Source organism: Scomber scombrus, chromosome 3, assembly GCF_963691925.1.
Source record: "Scomber scombrus chromosome 3, fScoSco1.1, whole genome shotgun sequence".
In the NCBI taxonomy this organism is placed as follows: domain Eukaryota; kingdom Metazoa; phylum Chordata; class Actinopteri; order Scombriformes; family Scombridae; genus Scomber; species Scomber scombrus.
The window spans coordinates 2,836,079-2,851,534 of record NC_084972.1 but is presented as its reverse complement, the minus strand read 5'-3'; the positions used below and the strand labels follow the sequence as shown (position 1 = coordinate 2,851,534).

General features: G+C 41.9%; 1 protein-coding gene across 1 annotated transcript; it reads right to left on the bottom strand.

Annotated features, from left to right (window-relative positions):
- Window positions 1-1,200: 1,200 nt before the first annotated feature.
- Window positions 1,201-15,088, bottom strand: LOC134003135 (serine/threonine-protein kinase 35-like). The gene is made up of 3 exons (XM_062442270.1): window positions 14,578-15,088; window positions 12,504-13,245; window positions 1,201-1,697 (listed from the first exon to the last, which is right to left on the bottom strand). The coding sequence occupies exons 1-2, from the start codon at window positions 15,071-15,073 to the stop codon at window positions 12,527-12,529; spliced, it is 1,215 nt and encodes a 404-aa protein (XP_062298254.1). The 5' UTR covers window positions 15,074-15,088; the 3' UTR covers window positions 1,201-1,697; window positions 12,504-12,526.
- Between the last annotated feature and the right edge of the window lie 368 nt (window positions 15,089-15,456).

Genomic DNA, 15,456 nt, shown 5'->3' with positions numbered 1-15,456 from the left:
TTATACGTCTCCAGATATAATCCCTATAAAAAACATAACATTCACTCTATTGTGTGTGTGTAGCTTTTTCCAATCTGGATCCATACACAGAACTGTTGTCATGTTTCACATTTATGAATGTAAAGACTGTTTGGGGGTGGGGGGGTGGGGGCTTTACTGTCCTGGCTTTTGCTTCCATGCCGACTAATACAAATAACATTCATTGAATTGAAACTGAAACACTCCATCTTTAGTGAAACCTGGTCTGCCGACTGTGATGCGCAGTTTGCAACACTGAACTTTAGAAATGGTTTGGAAATCATAATAATATATATATATTTTTAAAGTGTGCCGCTGTGTCAGAAACAGGCAGAGAGGTCTGGATTGATTCTGTGGTGCGACTGAGTTTCCATTGATCCCTTTGGACTGAAGAGCAGCGCTGCCTGCAGGCTGACACACTGATGAAAACATGATCACAGTATGAAGAGAGGAACAAAACCCTGGTTCAAAATATCTAACTTATCAAGCGACTAACAGGAAATGATGACTATTTTTTACTGTGAGATAATTCTGCTGTGCTGTTTAGACCGAGGTTATTGTCCCTTTAAAAGATCTGGTTGCATCAGGATGTTGTGAGCAATGCTGTGGTATATATTACATATAGGGTTTACACTCACTGGTCACTTCATTAGGTTTACCTGTGCAATCTAATAGCTCTGCTATATAACAAGCTGAAAATGTATAAACTTCATAAAAGTAGAATTTATAGCAGAGTTGTTGTATTGGATTGAATTAGATTGTAGAGGTGAACCTAAAGAAGAGACCAGTGAGTGTAAGTCAGTGCATTAGCCAAAAACTGTTTGAATTGAATTTCAGGGATATGCACTATATCACCATATATGCCATGACATCACCCACTCCTGATGACTCACCAGTACTCTCATGTAGCATACATCAGTGTAAACTAACAGACGTCTGGAGAAATGTCAACCCGACAAAAGAAAAAAAGGGCGTTGACACAGTTTTATGTTAAGTGTCACCGGGGTTACACGTGGTACTGATGCTCACTGGAGCTCTGCTGAAACACACCAACAGGAGATACGACACGAGACAGGTCAGCACTGTGAAACACCTACAGGAACCAGACTTCGTTGAGATTTTGGGACAAAAATAACAGAACTGAATAGCATGAAGACTCCAGCAGGAGTGTGTTTGTGTGTGTGTGTGTGTGTGTGTGTGTGTGTGTGTGTGTGTGTGTGATGTCACAGTGTTTCATTAAATATGATCAAAGTGCAGGATGTGAAATTGTGAATATTGAAAACCAACCAAAGCTATAAGATGAGCTCACTGCAGTAAAGACAGAATCCAATTTGGAGCCAATCAGCAAACAGTCCCTTTTGTTCAGCGTGGTGTCATGTTGTGTGTTTTCTGATGGGAACTTCTCCAGACCTTTGATGGAGGAATTGGCTACGTCAGTTTCATAAGACGTAAGGGTTTTTTTGTTTGTTACAATATTCGGGGCGAGACAAACATTCTGTATCATGATTGGCAGGTGACCTCACTGTAAACAAGTTCAAAGAAAACTAAAAAAAAAATCCCATTTCAGCATCCAAACTGCAGGCTTAACTGCTCTCCTCACTTCTCCTTTATCTTCACAGTCTTCAGATTAAAATGGGGAAACCCTCTGTGATGTAGCAGCTCCAGGTACCAACACGCATCTACAGAGAAACACAAGAGAACAGTCATTAGAAATAAGATATTTTAAAGTCTACACATGTGGGAAACTCGAAGGGAGAGAGCTTGAGGCTTGTTGCAATAAATAGGAGAGAAATGGGATTAGTGACACAATCCATGTACAGTACACACAACACAACAGTATGAAACTGTGTTCTCTGATCACCTGCACAGCCAATAAGTCAATAAGACGAGCTGCTCCCACTGGCCACACTCATATTAATGACTCTCAGGTTTATGTTTCTGGTGACCCCTGACCTTCCTCACACAACCAACTTCAGCCCAAAACTTCCACATGGGAAATCTAATGCTAAGATTGTCTTGAAAATGTAAAAAATACTTGAGAAATTAAACGACTAGTCCATTAATTGAGTTACTATCTGATGTCACAAATCCTGCTCATAGATACACATGTTAATCTGAGATTTAACATAACAGCACAGAAACACTCTCCTCCTTCAGCAGATGAATGTAAACATCCAACTGTAGGAACAAGAAGAAAAACACATGTTTGAGTGGAAGGAGCCTTTAAGCTCTATTACAACAGTGCTGCTCCCCTGATAGATCTTTATTTGCTAGAAGAACATCTGTCAGCAGCTCTGTAATAAAAACAAACTGTGTATTCCTCGAGGAGACACTGATGAGCCCTGGAGGGTTTCACCTGCTTCACACACCCTGAAAACCGTGTCTGTGTGTGTGTGTGGCATAATAAGAGATGCAGACACTTCACTAACGCCCTACCAGCTTCATCCTAACCACTGAACCTCGCTGCGCAGCGGCAGGGATGTGAAACACAGATGTGCTGAGTCAGTGCAGCGACGCCACTCTGCTGCAGCAAATGATGTCTGACTGCAGTGTACCCTGCCTACTGCGCACACACACACGATCAACAGAGCAGCACAGATGCCTTTCTATACAAGCATTTTTGATTTTGCTTCATATCTTAGAGAATAAAGAAACATGATTGAATATAGATGGTGTAAAGTGAAGCTAGAGTGAGTAAAGTGGACATGACAGGGTGTAACTGAAGCCTGGGCTGTGGTGGTGGGACGGAGCATCAGGAGCTTTTTTTACTGGAGGTCACAGGCCTGCTGTCAATCACCCAGCCAGGACAGCTGACTCCAGGGGCCACAGACTTTCAAATAGCCTGGGAGGTCCGGATCTTGTTTATATGTCTGAGTACATGTCACTTTGTTGACCGCCGTATTGAGGATTATCCTGAGCTATTGTGCGGCAGCCGGGAGCTGCAGCAGCCCTGTGTTTGGTCTGACAGGAGCTGCAGCAGCCCTGTGTTCGGTCTGACAGGAGCTGCAGCAGCCCTGTGTTCAGAGTCTGTTCTCAGATGTGCAGTCACAGTTGCACTCTGTGGCCCCCGGTCTATGCTGTCATAGATTTTCCCTCCTGTCCTCGGTTACATAACGGACTTAAAAGTGCTTCAAGCAGGGATTTGGAGCCTAATGCAGCAGCATGTAAAGACAACATGTTTTATTAGAGCTGAGCCGTCACTTTTATGGAGCATGGGAATTTGGCTTTTGGAGCTTTATAAATTCATCAGAGAACACTGTTGTTGGTCACGAGGCTATTGGGTGCTGATCACGTCAACATGCTCTAACTACTGATGCAGCATTGTGATACGCAGCTTAAATATTCAGTCACGTTTTAAAAGTTTTAGTTTTCTTTCTTCTGTCCAAACTGTGTGACGGTTATGCCTGAAACACTACAAAAAGATCTAATATTTACAGTGTTGACTCATGCTAAACAAACACCTTTTCTCACTTATCCCCTATGGTATTTACACACACACACACACCTACACACACAGGATTACATTTCAGTTAAGCTGAGCATTTGGTCATGTCTATTGTTGAGGCTTCTGTCAGCAGCACAATGGACATAAAATGAGTTTTGCTGTGTGTGGTTTTATATTTATTTTTCCTCTTTCTAGTGTGTTTTTTTTACTTGTGTGCTTTGAACATATATTGCTACCCTCTCTTTTTATTGTATTGTATTTTTGTATTATATTGTGGGTATATATAACTGTATTGTTTTTTTCTGTGTTAATTGTGGACCCCAGGAAGACTAGCTGTTGCCCAGCACAATGGCTAATGGTGATCTTAATAAACTAAACTAAACTAAACAAGAACTCAATACAATGTTGCAGTTTTCACTATTTTTAAGTTCCTAATGAAAGCTGTTCTAAATGTGTTACTTTAGTCTCATGTTGAACTCTAAACTGCAGCTAAAGTCTGAGCATGCCTTGCATCAGCATTGCATCATGGTCTAGCACAGTGTGGTTCAGACACTGGGATGTCTGCTTTCTCTACAATAAAAGGCTCTGACGCAAAACCATTAGTCCAGTTATCTATGAATGAATCATGAGGGCTCCCGCTGAGTTCCTGGAATGTGACTGTGCCGTCAGTTTCATGAAGATAGATTTGTAGAATTTGAGCTACAATTTACTGCATTCACATCCTTTCTATACAAGAGCATGTTTCATCCTATTATAAGCTGCACCTAATGATTCTTTTCATTATGATTCACTGTTTTTTGTTGAATTCTTTTTTGCTTGGTCTATAAGATATCAGAAAATAATGACACAGAAGCTGACATCAGTGAATATTTGGCTTCTTATTCTAAAACAAAACATCTGTGGCTTAAATACAGCTGCTATCCTGCAGAAAGCACACTAACTATCATGAATTATATCACCAATTTCATAACTATTCTGCCCTCAACAACTTTAAACTCAGGCCTCAGTTACAGTTTGGTCTAATCTACAGAGGTTCAGTCATATGGAATGAATTGCCATCTCTATTTTTTAAGTAGCACCTGCAAATTTTAACAAAGCAGTAAAAAGGTTTGTTTCTATCGCTGTAACGTTATCTTTATAAACAAGCCACTAATCCTAAGGCTGTTTTCTTTGTGCAGTTGTAGAACATATCTGTAAATCTGCTATCTTGTAGTTCTTAATCTCTCTTTTGACCTTCCTTTTAATAATCTTAGTTTTCTTCTTTTTTTTTTTTCATTGATTAATGTAACCATTGCACTGCAGAGTCCCTAGATTAAGCACTTCTCCATCACATCTTACATTGCTTATATGTATATAGCAGAGCCGATATATCGATCAGTTGATATTGACCTATCGCAGATATATAGGTATCAGTAAATATGTTGTCTGATATGTGCTGATATTTAAGTTATATAGGCAGCATTTTATGTTTCTTAATTCAAGTTTAATATATGTGTTTTTTTTTGTTCTGTGTATTTTTTTTATTCATAGCTAATTATGTTGATTAAATTCCCAGTGGTGTTTTTACTGTTTCAGAGCTCTGATGTCATTTTGTACAATAAAATATTCCTGGATAGTGTTTGATAAGCACAATTTGAGGAAACATTACAAAACAATGTATGCTAATGTATATATTCAGTACATATAACATAATCGGCCGATATATCAACATCAGAATTGTTTTACTCCATAATATAGGTGAGGGCATCGGGCCCTAAAATCAAGTATCAGTCAGGCCCTGGTATATAATCTGTATTATTTGTATATGTGTAAACTAATCTAACCAGACAACAGCTCATAGTTTCATGTCATGTTCCTCACAACCACATTTAACTGAAGGTCACATTGGCCAAAAAAATAAAAATAAAATAATTATAATTAGATGCCAGGCGACATCATATGAATTATTTATACATTGCTCTTTATAATATAAAGAAGTAGGGTGCGTCCTGCTGGATGACTGGTTAAAACACTCACTATTAATTGTCCAATAAAGACAAAAAAACCCTCATTAGCATTGAGCCTTTAAAAGCCCAAATATCAACAAAAGGGTTTCCCATCATTAACACATTCACGGTGCCAGCGCACTCAATCAGACAATCAGAACTGCTTCCTGATTGGTCGGACAGCTTCAGAAACCCCCACCCGCACTGTGACAACCTGACCCACATTTACACCCACATCATGCTGTGATAGGCCAGCTGTGCACAGGTAAGATAGTAAACAGAGTCTCTTTTATCCTTCCTAACTATTTCCATCACTTTTCATCTTTAAAAACAGACTACATGTGCCGTTATCCCATTTTAAACCAATATAATATCGCTCCTTGCTTTATGACACTTTGGCCATATGACGTGTTCCATATGGTGAAAGTGTGAACTACTCTTCTTTCTTTTTTTAAGCATTACTTGACAAATATTGAGTTGAGTGAGTGGAGAGCGTGCAGGGGGCTGACTGGGGGATGGAGGAAAGGATGAATGGAGGAGTTAGGGGGGTGGGGTCGCAGCAGACTGATAGGCGGAAAGCAGAGCGGGAAGAGAAGGAAGGTCAGCTGGGATGTTTGCCACTCTCATAACCCCGCCCTGCTCACATAATATGCAATCCTCCCCTCCCCCACCTCAGCACAGCCAAGCACACGATGGAAGAACAAACAAAAGGCAAACACATATACTGTAAAGTCTGACATAGAGGGGAAAAACTATTCATAATAAGCAGCTCATAAATGTTACATCGACTATCTATGTAGAAAACAACGGGAAGAGCCAGAAAATGCTCACTCAGCCTCTTTATAAAAACACAGGCATCTGTGTGTTGGTGGATGTGTGGCCCCGGGGCCAGGGGTGGCTGCAGCTTTAGTTGCATAAGAGGTGTCCTGGTTAGCTCCAGCACAAACATAAGACAGTGTGAGAGCACATACACTAAGCACAGCACTTTCTAAATATGTGCCTGGGGACAGACGCGCACAGCACAGCACAGCACATCGTTCACAGTTCACAACCCCTGTGGGAGTGGAACATGTCACAACACCTCCCACTGCGTTGTGTGTTATTTACTACACCTGACTGACAGGCCTGAACACACCTGGGGACATTGATCATGACATGGACCAAGACTGTAAAACTCCTATCTGTCACTCAATCTCCAGAGACCAAACTACACTGAAGCTCAGCTAATGTAGACACACTACAACATGATCCTTACATGATTCTTTTTTTTGTGGACCCAGCATCAAATGTCTGCTTTTAATCCATTTTGAGAGAATATATTAGAGGATTATGGCAAACATGTCTAAGTGGTGTAACCATAAAAACTTTGTACCAAATAATTCAACTTGCTTAAAAACAGTAAATTCTCAATAAAACACCATATCAACTAGTTTGGCATGATCTTACATTATAACTTTTATATTAAATAAAGGTAATGGAATACAATTGTTCTTTATATTACATTTCATCTGGGGAAGCATGGAGATCAGGAAACATTTACATGTTTTAAATGAAGTAATAATTAGTATAAGTCCACTTAAATACACTGTAGGTGGATACAATATTTAATATGTATCATTCTTTTGTGGTTATACCATTTGACATTTTCAGGAGCATTCAGTCTTACTTTTGGTAAAAAATGGTGGTCATTTCAAATGATATAAAACCAACAAAAATACTAAATGTACATTTAAACAAACCTGATGCTGCTATTTTTTTTTAGCAGATTTTTGAATTGCTCACCTACCAACCCTTATTTGTCACTGATTGTTATACTTTAGACAGAAAGAGGTGAAGAAACATGTGCTCAGTTGTGAAGAATAATTAATGTGATGTGAACGCTGCTTTCTTCCTGATGGACACTTCTGTGTCAGCCACATACACTCCTCACACTATTTTTATTGATTATATTGATTATTCTGCCAGTTAAACCCCTGCTGTCACCGCTCCTAATGAAGGAAAACCCTCTAAGTTTCCCAAATAAGCCAAACACACCTCCAAAACTAACAGTCAGGAGGGAAACAAATGACAAGAAATAAGGACAATCACAACCCTAAATCTCCGTCCGGAAGCAGTAAAACAACAGGCACAACTAATACCAAATACAACAATCAGGAGAGATACATGTTAACTGATTTATGGATGTGTGGATGACTTGTCTGAGCTCTGATTTAATTGAGAAGAGAAGAAATGGTTAAAATTTGGATGCAAATTGAGTCATTAGGTCTCTAAGCCTTAATGTCATTGCAAGATGGAGTTTACAGGTACCACTACTCTTTCTAAATGTATTTTTCCCGCACATACAACACACAGTGAAGCATCTGACTCACTGGCTACTTACAGGAAACACAGGCTGGAAATGTAATTTAAAGGGAAGAGACGAGGAGTACTTATTTCTCTGTGGCTAATGGCTACAGTGAATCCGCCAGCGGGTACGTCCGGATAATGCTTCATAAGAGCTTCATGAAATATTCCCTCTATTACACCAGTTTTTCACCCTCTTCTTAAGAGACTGCTGTCAGTTTGCTGCTGTCAGTTTCTTTCCCTTTTTGATCATCCCTTTGTTCATACTCTTCTACTCTCTCTCTCTCTCTCTTCATTTCCTATTTTTAGGGGCATTTTTTTGGTTCACAGATGCTGCTGTATGTCAGTAACAGTACAGTACAGTGTGTCTGACCGTTGTTCAGCCTGAGTCATGAGAAGGGTCACACAGAGGAAGGTTGGATGATGTGTGTTGATATGTTCAGGTCAACCACAAATTGCATTACTGCTGCTATTTATACAGCTGTCGTTTCATTGGCTAGACTGGCACAATTGGCTGTGTGTTATATTGCACATATCATATATGTAAGCATGTTAAGGTGGATGTTGTCAACTTGAAGCAGCTAGTATATTCATATGTTTAGTCTCATGTATTTTGACAGTTTAGCTCCAGACATGATGACTCAGCAAAATCATCATGACCCTAAGAAAAATATTAGATCATGCCTTCTGATCAGCTGTTGGCCATACTGAAAATGTCAGGTCAGCGATTTCAACGGTATCAAAGGATGCTGCTAGACTAACAACCAATGAAGTTTATCTGTCACATGTTCCTGGTAAAATTAAGGAGGCGGGACCTTTAAAGGAACGTCCTTTCACTCCGCACTCTAGACCGTTGTGTCTCCATAGCAGAGTAGGACTGTAATAGGACCCACCGGAATCTGACCGTGACGTCATCGAGGCGACGCACAAAAAGCATAACAAAGAAAACGACAACGAGGAGGTAAACATGGAAGGAGCTGAAGTGGTTGCTGTGTGTCTGGTTTGTGTGTTCGTGTACATATCGGTGGACGTTATGAACTTTTTTTCCGGCAGTGTAGACGCTTTCTACTAGTTCTTCTTCTACTGGGTTTTGAAAATGCTGCTTATTTTGGTGCTTTCTGTTGATGTCACATCCCGCTTTGAGTATACCCAATCATCACCGAGTCAACCTCTAGCCACACCCACGAGTTTTCGGGGCCGCTCGGAGTACATACCCAGAGGCAGGGACTCGCTTAGCCCCTGTAAAAGTTCCAGGAGATTGTCCTTCAGGGAGGTTCCTGCTATGGAGACACGCACCAACGGCCCCGTAAAACCCCCCCCCCCCCCCAAGTTCCTGCAGTGGAAACGGGGCTTATATTATTGAAACTGTCTCAGGAGAATGATGCCAGTCTTACTAAGATATAAACATGTTACTGAGGCAAAGAAATCCAGTTGTCTCAGTCATACTCCTCTTGGCACTGAATGACTACAGGAAGTTAGTAAAAGATGTTGGCTGACTTGAAGTCATTTGATTTATGCACTTCATCAAAGCCTTCAGTCACATGTTTGAGATTCCAGTGCTGCACACTGACTAAATGTGTTTCACATCATTTCAAAGTGAATTCAAGCAGCTTTGTTTTTTGATAAGATGACATTTATGATACATAAGAGATGAACTCTGTTAGTTAGGACTGCTCCATTATATTATTTAATGATGTTATTATGTTATTGTTATTTATTCCACACGGAAACAAAGAAATCATTGTAAAAAAAAAAACCTGAATTGTTTTAAAGTAATTCAGCCTTTTTTAAACTGAACCAAACGAAGCAGCATAAAGCTGTGTTTTCACATTCAGAGGTTTGAGGCTGAGCTGCAGGGTTGAATGATGGTGTGTGGGGAAGTTTATTTGTGCTGTTGAACATAACCGCTGTAAAACAATCAGAAAATAACGTGTTATTGATCTGATTCACCGGTTTTCTTACTGTCAGCGCTCCCTCTCTTCATTCACTCTCTAGCTCGCTCCACCACAGCTGCTAATAACAGCGTCCTGTAGCCGCTTACTGACGGAGCAACTCTGTCCTCCATTCAGTGTACGGACCTTTAATACAGAACAGTGAGGAGGAATAAAGTAGTAGTATTCCTGCATTGAACAGACTCTCTGAGAGCAGAGGAGAGCAACGAGACGAGAAGTGACAGCAAACGGCAGCAGAGGCTAACGTTAGCTGCTCCTCTCCTCTGTCTCACAGGGGCGGAGCTGAACCTCAGCGCAGTCACAACTTCATTCAGTAATTTGATAATATAATCCACACAAAAGAAGATAACATCTCGTCCTATATCTTGTTTGCTAAATATACCGCTCAGCCCTAAAAACAACGTAACGTTTTGCAGAGTGTACAGATGTGTTCAGCTCACTGTGAGACTGTGGCGCCACAAATTATACTATGACGGGCCACAGTCTGTATCATTAATGGGAAACACTGACCGATGTTAGTCAACAAGGGGAATATATCGGCCAATAACGATATTTGGCTGATATATTATTATCAAAATTCAATAAATATTAATTAATATCACTTAGCGAGCATTATAACACCCCACATTACTGTTAAAAGTCATTGACTAGTGCATCTGCTAGAATCCTCTCCTCATTCCTCACAGTACATCTACCTGAAAGGTGCTGTTATGAGAGTCATGCAGCTCCTTTAGGAAAAATAAATCAATTAAAATAAATGAGATCAACTATGCTGTAGTGCACTTCCACAGCCTACTGAAAACTACTACACATATATTCAATACAACAACATTATAAATAAAAATAAGTTAGACCTGAATAATTGAGATCATATTATCGTAGTGATTAATGAGATGCATGTTGTGTGGAGAGTGATCAATACTGAAAGAGGTGTGACAGACATCACTGACTTGTATTAACCTGCAGGCTGTTTACACACACTTAAATAAACAGGTTACACTTGTTTTCTCCAGTAAGGTGATTAATTAACCGTCATGTGAAAAGAGAACCCTGTGTTTCTGTAATCAGAGTGAAGGATTAGACTAACCTGGTTTTACTCTCTGGAGAACACCAATGTCTCTGCCACACACACACACACACACACACACACACACACACACACACACACACACACACACACACACACACACACACACACACACACACACACACACACACACACACACACACACACACACACACACACAGGTTTCTACTCAGCTTTTTAAAAGTAATCATGTGCACAGTAACAGACTGTAGACAGCATTGAGCATCCTTGTATCTAAAATAGTCAGGGAGGGGAAACTGATTCTTAGAAGAATCCTGATGCGGATGTGGACAACTCTGAATCAACTGGCAAATGTCAAAAATTGATTTTCAACACGTTAGTTAATAAGTTGATGTTGAAAGAACAAAAAAGACGGAACACAATACTGAGGGCAGAGCAGAACCCTGACAGTCTACAGCACATGTACACTACAGTTACATCATCGTTCATCACAGAATGCAGTGGTTGCAAGCATTATTTGATTTAATAACTAAATAATTACCTTTGTTAGATGGACATGAACTCTCTGCACCATCACTCAGAGGCTAACGTTGACAGAGCGCAGCAGCTAACTACAGCAGTAACAAACAAGAGCAGCTGACCAACACATACTGCAACACACTGGACCTTTCATCTTTCTACCACTTATGGTTCATATTGCATTTCAGTAGAATAAGGACACAAAAATGGTTAGATACACAGTTTAGTGAAGTAATGGCGCTTTTCCACTATACAGTAACCTGGTACTTTTTTAGTACCTGCTCTGGTGAGGTTCCAAGCGAGCCGAGCCGATACTGAATGTGACGTCAACAGACTGCCGGCCACTGATTGGTCAGAGAGTCTTCACTGGAAGAGTCATGAGCCGTCCCACACAAGAATCAAACCCGGCATTTTTAAATACCGGCAACAATAGTTACAGCGGTTCGGCTCTCTTCTCTTGCTTTGTGTGTGACAGAAAGCCACATACAGCAGCAAGTACACCACTGCCTCCGGTTTTGTGTCGCTTATAAAACGAAGTCACCGCAGTTTCAACGTCCCCGCCCACGTTGAGTAGGTACTCTTTTGTAATGGAAAAGGTCGTTCCTGGTACCAAACCGAGTCGAATCAAACCGAGTAGTGCTACAACTGTATAGTGGAAAAGCGCCATAAGAGACTGAAAATAGTGCCCCTTCTTTATTTATTCAATCAAGGATCGATTCTGAATTGATATGGACACCAAAGAATCAGAATTTAATCTCTAAAACAAAGTAGTAGTCATCATTTCTGTCCTGCTGCTCACACACACACACACACACACACACACACACACACACACACACACACACACACACACACACACACACACACACACACACACACACACACACACACACACACACACACACACACACACGATTTATAACACAAGACAGAACCAGAGCATCACTGTGCAATGGAATGTGGAACAATAACCGTTTTATCTCCATGATCTTGTTTCCAGAAGCGCTGGAAGCCAAAAATCGTAATTAAAGGATACAATTTAATGAATTGCCCTGCCCTGCTGTCAGCTGCAGGGTGAACAGCACACGGCAGACAGAACTGGACCTTCAGTTTCATTCATAACGTGACAGATAGCATGTTCAAAATCTTGACAGCGGTCATGGAGCGATTACAGAAGATGAAGTCACACGTACCTGTAAATCAATGTGGTTGAGCGTCATGCAGCACACGTGACCTGGTCCATTCTGGCCTGCAGCTCAAAAGCGTCGGGCCGGTCCTGAGGGTTGACGGCGAGCATGTCCTGCAGCAGCTTGCTCACACCGTCAGACATGCATGACCTGCGTTTTTGTGGGATGTTCAGAACCATCTTTGGATTCTCTAGCAGTGCCTCGCCCACCGGCACAATGTCCGTCCCTTGTCTCACGTACGTTCCCAGCAGCTCCCGTTTGGACTCGGCGTCGATGAAAGTAATTCTCTCCAGCATGGCCCAGATGATGATCCCCAGGGCAAATATGTCAGCCTTAGCCGTGTAGTGACCCTCCCACACCTCGGGAGCCATGTAGAAGTCCGATCCGCACGCCGACGACAACCAAAACTTGTTGACGTTGACGTTTTTGTTCTTGTCCTCGCCCTCTTTGCCCTCGCTGGTGTTTCCTAAACCAGCGCACACTTTACTCAGGCCAAAGTCTGCCACCTTGAGCACGGGCGTCCCCGACTTCTCCGAGATGAGAATGTTGTCGGGTTTGAGGTCTCTGTGGACGATGTTGTTCTCGTGCAGGAAAGCGATGGCGCTGGTCAGCTGGAGCATGAAGCTGTTGTTGGTTTGCGGGTCGGGCCGCCGAGACAGGATGAACTGGTTGAGGTCGCCGCCTTCGCAGAACTCCATGACGAACCAGAGGTAGCAGGGCTCCTCTGGGGGACTGAGCAGTCTCTCACCTGCAATGGACCCACAGTCACACGGTGATGTAATCATACACAACACTTCAAGAAGGAACAAAGAAAATATGAAAAGATACTTTGTGCTTAATACATCTTATATATGTTTTCAACGTGTCACTGAGAAAAAAGGCCGCCAGCTACAGACATGGTTCAATAGATGTAGTTTTATATCCATCTATGCAATCTACTTGTATGTGAGGCTATACTAATGACAATGAACATGCACACTAACTAACTTACTGTAACCTAATTAGATGCATTTCCTCATCAGGGCGCGTGTGTGGTATTTACCTAAACTACAAAAGATCCGAAACTTTGGTGGAACCGGTTCAAAGCATTTCTAACACGCTTTGGCATGTTTCCAAACCTATCCATTATACAACTGCTGGAATAACTCCATACAAGTCACTAATGGACATATAAGAAGTAGCTCTGACTGACAGGACCAAATCCTACTGTGATCGGGAAGGTATAACTCCACACAACCGGAAACTGATAAATGCTGAGAAATCTTTAGGTTGTGTGGATTGATAGAGATGTATTATGTCATTCTGTCTTTCACAATACCACAATAATGATTTTTAACAAAGATACTCCAAAATCTGCACCTGGGAAGCAGCACAGCACATGAAGACAAGCAAAACAACTTTGCTGATGTGGAGAATTTGGGAAAAAAGTCGAAGAAGTGTCATTGGAATGTGCCAAAATACCTCTGTAAACACAGCCAACACAGCAGACTCCATTTTAGTGAGTGTGAGCTTCGGGAGCTCCCTTACAAAAAACCTACCCATCCCCCAGTGAGCCTGTCATGGCGACAACAACAACTCTACTAGAAAGGACGTTTCATAAGGTTAAAGCTGACACTACCAACTAAACATCACAGGCATTCCTTTTTTTCCTTCTTTTAACGTAGATCGATGAAACCTAACTGCAACACAACGCATGTCAAGACAAAAGAAAAAGGAAACAAGAGCCAGAATGAACCATCTCCTCTGTGTTATCTAACGCTAATGACCAGTGTGACTCATCCAAACTCAACTGATCGGCTCCAGTGGCTAAATCTACGACACATGTCTCCGTTTGTCCTTATACAGTAAATCAGTGTAAATGTGAGGAAGCTTTGTACACAACCTCCAAACTGCATTCAGCAACCTTTGACGTCACATTGCTTATAAGTGGTGAACAGCTGACTCCTGTAAAACCGCTTTAGAAACACTATTTGAATCTGTCTTTCATGTGAAACTAAAAGGCAGCCGCAGCACTGATTTCACTGTAACAGAAAGTGACTGAGCTCAAACAGCTGATGCTAGCGAGCTGACTGAGCCTCACCTTTTAGTGACGTCTCCACCAGACGCAGGTACTGTTTGGACCTCTTGTTCCCATGGCTCATTTTTTGGGCCATGCCGTTCCTCTGCAGCACACACTCCTCCAGCTGGACCACGTTTAGATGCCTTTTCTCCAAACTCGCCAGCGCCCAGAACTCCTGCAGAGCTAGCTCCACGTTTTCTGGCGCGTCGCATCGTAGTTTCTTCACGGCTACTTTAGCACCGGACCTCCGGGCCACAGCCTCGTACACCACGCCGTACGTCCCCCTCCCTACCTCCCGCAGCAGGCTGTAGCGGGGGGCCATGACCCTCTGCTCCAGGCTGTCCTGCTTAAAGACGCAAATGTCCTCCTCCATGTCATGGTCCTCCTCTCCCGTGTTTCCCACGCTGAGACACCGCAGCACGCCGGACTCGTCGGCTCGCGCCTTGGTCTGTTGTCTGCCGCTGGCTCGCGCGCTCCTCGTGCGTCTTCGCCAGTTGTCGACGCCGCGTGTATCCATGGTGAATCCTTTACGATTCAAACACTAAATAAAAATACGTCCACATTTTGTCCCTGCGGTTGGTGCTTCAGCCTATTCACTGTATAGAACCAGGAAAGAAACCTACTCCGCTACACAGGGAGGGAGGAGGAGGACGTAAAGTAAGAGCAGGAAGCCACTGCAACGTACAAACTGATTTCCGGCTATGTCCGCCAAAATAAAAGTCTCATTGTTGAGCTGTTTATATTGTGAGTGCATTGCAGTAAGCGAGGTGGCAGTCTGGATCAGGGTTATTATTGTTTTGACATTTTTATTAGTTTTTATTTTTATTTTGTTTTTCAGTTTGCTTTTTTTTAAATTTCAGTTTAGTTTTAGATAGTTAACACGTGATTAAGTAGTTTTAG

What these genes read in the sequence shown, in the direction of transcription:
- LOC134003135 (XM_062442270.1), bottom strand. Translation starts at nt 15,073, where the DNA reads ATGGATACACGCGGCGTCGACAACTGGCGAAGACGCACGAGGAGCGCG. An exon ending in GGTGGAGACGTCACTAAAAG is followed by an intron (nt 13,246 to 14,577) that starts GTGAGGCTCAGT and finishes GGTCCATTGCAG; the next exon opens with GTGAGAGACTGCTCAGTCCC.